The sequence below is a fragment of the Salvelinus fontinalis genome, chromosome 34 (genome assembly GCF_029448725.1).
Source record: "Salvelinus fontinalis isolate EN_2023a chromosome 34, ASM2944872v1, whole genome shotgun sequence".
NCBI classification, from domain to species: domain Eukaryota; kingdom Metazoa; phylum Chordata; class Actinopteri; order Salmoniformes; family Salmonidae; genus Salvelinus; species Salvelinus fontinalis.
Genome location: NC_074698.1, coordinates 18,931,076 through 18,935,164, shown reverse-complemented (window position 1 = coordinate 18,935,164; position 4,089 = coordinate 18,931,076). Strand labels below are relative to the sequence as shown.

Here is a 4,089-nt window from a genome sequence, read left to right as displayed (position 1 = left end):
AGTGTGTGGGGGTCCCTTATAAATACTTAAGGAGATGGTGGTATTTTCAGTCATGTCAGATTGTGTTTATCTGCATAACCTGTGAAAACTTGTGGCACATCTTGCAATGTATTTGTAGGTTGTTTATTTTACATATACAGTACTTCAAAGTTACTTACAGTAAATAATTTAAAGTAGCTAACTAACAATTGTCCTATTATAGCTTATTTGAGATAATTAATTCCATATCCTCTCATTTAACAGTCAAAACATGTACACAGACTGTGTTCAGCCAATCAGTGTATCACTGACCCCATTAGTGCAATATAGTAACTACCCAACTAAGAAATGGATCCGTAATACAACACGCAACACTTTTGCGACATAAGCGTGCCGCAATCAATTCATTTTCCAGACAGAAAAATAGGTGTCGTGATAGTTTATCCCCGCCCCCCGCCCCCTCAGAGATAGGACAATGATGCCACCTGCAGAAAAAACACAATGTTCGCTATAAACTTTAACATACATTTGCTGTAAAATTGCGTAATGAACAGTTAAACATTATGGTGGAATGGTGCATTGCTTTCTGTTCAATAGCCAAACCATGTGAAAGTAATAAACAGTTTGTCGACGTTTGTTTTGGGTCATATTTTCCTTTATTTTCCAAGTACTCTGAGCGATATAAAGGGTAACAAAAAGATACAAATGCAAAGGACTTGAGCGTGCAGTATAGGCTAGACATGAAGTATAGTACAACTTACTGTAGGCTACTCCACATGATCGCATTACCGTTATAGGCTTACAGAAGCGGCAGACACTTTTTGGCTATGCACATTAGTCCGGGATACACCAATGAATGTGGAAGATTATTGGGATCATACGTAAATTTGCTTTCACGAGACATTGCATGATAAAATCTTAGGCAATCATAAGAATGTTGCAAGTAAATTGCTCTCATGTAAAATATAAAAAGTTTAGTGTAGCCTCATAAATGTAAAATCATAAAAGCATCATATTGTCTCTAAACCAACACGGTTTACGCACATCCAATACTTCACCTTAATGCAATGAATGACTGGAATCTCTTACAAAGACATTCAGAGTAACACAAAATCGTTTTAAACAGACCTCTCAAGTCCAGTATATTACACGAAGACTACAACCCTCAGTAGAAACCTCACCAATGACCGCGTTGATATCCATAGGCTAAACGAACCTCTCAATATAAACGGTCGGAATCTTTTTAGCAACCGTCGATTCCATCCCTATCACTCAGCAGAACATATTCTTAGCAATAGGGGATATTATGGACTTTTTTCAAACGCACCTTTTAAGCATCTTCATTTAAGAAACTTAAAATAGATCGGATCTCTTGCCAGTGGACAATCCCCCCACCCCCTCCGGTGTCGGTTACATTATGCCTCGAATTTCGGTTGAGTGAAAGTATATAAGGTCAGCAGTATCGATGGGAACATCACTCGCTGCAGTCGCCTGAAGTCTTCTCTTTCAACCGTTCGCTGAAGACGTCCAGAGGTGAGTTTCAGTGCGATGCGAAGGAAGTACAGGAACCCAGGATCCAGAGAATGGCAACAGCATCCAGGCTTTTGCTGTACATTTGATCATATGCGCACTTTACACTTTACGTGGGACATCAAGCCGTTGTGTCATCCAAAAAAACACCCAAAGGCTGAGATTGTGTTTCTGTATTTTTTGGCTTTATATGGACGCACCCCGGAGCGGGATGGATTTTGACAATTGCAAATCAGTTTCTCAGATGGAACGTTTGGAATGCAACATCAACATCTTTATCAAATACCCACATGTGCAGTGGGCTGCCTTAACTATCAGGGCTTTCCTTTTGGGAACCATTAAAAACGATTCAATTGGATTTGATATGAATTCCCAAATTACACCCATTGGTTGAGACAGACAGATTTAAGGGCAGCTTGACACATTTGATTTGATCTGTCTCATTGCGTTATAATCCCACGGATGGTGAAAGGGGCTCTGCTATTATCAAAAGACCACCAGCCAAATGCTGGTAAACAGTGGCTGGTCGGTTTGAAAAATTTATTTGACATCCTGCGTAATGAACTGGATTATCTATTTGAAATGAAATAAGATGGGTTGAGTCGTGCTGAAATTTTGTTTGGTAGAAAGTCTGAGTGTTTGGTGATTTGTTAATATTTGTAATCATTATTTTTGTGCCCTGGTATTGCACAATATAATCATAGTTGAGTACTTACCTGGTAATAACCTCTCAAAACATGTTGTAGATTAAATGCAATGCTGAATACCGAACGTTGCATGCTAAATCAAAGTTGTATTAAAGTAACAATTTCTCCCTTTTTTCAATATTCAGCTCAAAATGGCCTGTGCCCATCTGTGCAAGGAGGCTGACATCAAAACCGCATTGGAAGCGTGCAAAGGTAGGCCCTAGTTTGTTTACTTCCCCCTCCACCTAAAACGCCCTTTCAACCCAATTATGTTGTATGATAAATGTGAAATTAGCAATATGAACACACGATTACCTCTCTAGACTGTAGTTGCATTGTGTGTTACTCGCAGGTTACACATTAGGCATATATCCTTCATATTTGCGTTACAGCCGCCGACTCCTTCAACTTCAAGACCTTCTTCCATACGATTGGCTTTGCCTCGAAGTCCGCCGACGACGTCAAGAAGGCTTTCAAGGTCATTGACCAGGATGCAAGTGGCTTTATTGAGGTGGAGGAGCTGAAGTAAGAGCCATGCACCATTACAGTACAAATAACAGACAATTGATTAAATCAATGCAGGAGACTGTCCACTTTACCCAATTGTATCGGTGCGCAGGCGTTCTAAAAGGCAGTGCGCATTGGTGCATTGGTCTGCATACATTCAAATGAAACTAAACGAATATTTGTTTCTCTTTCTCTAGGCTGTTCCTTCAGAACTTTTGCCCCAAGGCCAGGGTACTTACCGATGCAGAGACAAAGGCTTTCCTCAAGGCTGGTGATGCCGATGGTGATGGCATGATTGGAATTGATGGTACGAAACATAGCATACATGGGATAATCAATGCGTAAACCAATGTCACTTGCATACAGTGGTGTAAAGTACTTAAGTAAAACAACTTTAAAGTACTAATAAGTAGTTTTTTGGGGGTATCTTTACTTTACTATTTATATTTTTGACATCTTTTACTTTTACTTCACTACATTCCTAAAGAAAATAATGTACTTTTTACTCCATACATTTTCCCTGACACCCAAAATAACTCGTTACATGTTGAGTGCTTAGCAGGACAGGACAATTGTCCAATTTACACACTTATCAAGAGAATACATGGTCATCACTACGGCCTCTGATCTGGCAGACTCACTAAACACAAATTCATATTTTGTAAAATTGATGTCTGAGTGTTGGAGTGTACACCTGGCTGTCTGTACATTTTAAATACAAGAACATGGTACCATCTGCTTTGCTTAATATAAGGAATTTGAAATGATTTATACTTTTACTTTTGGTACTTAAGTATATTTTACAAATTCCATTTACTTTTGATACTTAAGTATACTTAGAAACAAATACTTTTAGACTTTCACTCAAGTAGTATTTTACTGGGTGACTTTCACTTTTACTTGAGTAACTTTCTATTAAGGTATCTGTACTTTTACTCAAGTATGACAATTGGGTACTTTTTCCACCACTGCTTGAATATTAATAACGATGTTTATGATCTGGTGTCAATCTATATTAAGGCCTAAGATATGAAAGTAAATTAATGTTATAAGACACTGGAAAGGGTTAATGTTTGTCTTTTTCTTTTGCAGAGTTCGCTGTATTGGTTAAGCAGTAAAGAGCAACTGACCAAGAACTCACCTGAAGGAACAATATTGCCCAAGACCTCCCCATTTCATCTGAATATAAATACTTTTTATACATTTGCTTGCAAGAAGTTTCCTCCTGTGCGGCACACTGTCCAAAATGATGATTGTGAATGTAGCGCAGATGTGTTCATGTCTTATATGAATTTTGCTTACTGTAAAATCTATGATGCACTTTTCAAGAAAGGACGATAGATAAAAAATAATCAATATTCTTTTGGAATAAAAGGTCTTTGTATTA

At 38.2% G+C, this 4,089-nt stretch overlaps 1 protein-coding gene across 1 annotated transcript; it reads left to right on the top strand.

Annotated features, from left to right (window-relative positions):
• The first annotated feature begins 1,490 nt into the window (after positions 1-1,490).
• Positions 1,491-4,089, top strand: LOC129833391 (parvalbumin beta 1). The gene is made up of 5 exons (XM_055897962.1): positions 1,491-1,512; positions 2,342-2,408; positions 2,588-2,720; positions 2,900-3,009; positions 3,795-4,089. Exons 2-5 carry the CDS (start codon positions 2,348-2,350, stop codon positions 3,818-3,820), a joined length of 330 nt encoding a protein of 109 aa, XP_055753937.1. The 5' UTR covers positions 1,491-1,512; positions 2,342-2,347; the 3' UTR covers positions 3,821-4,089.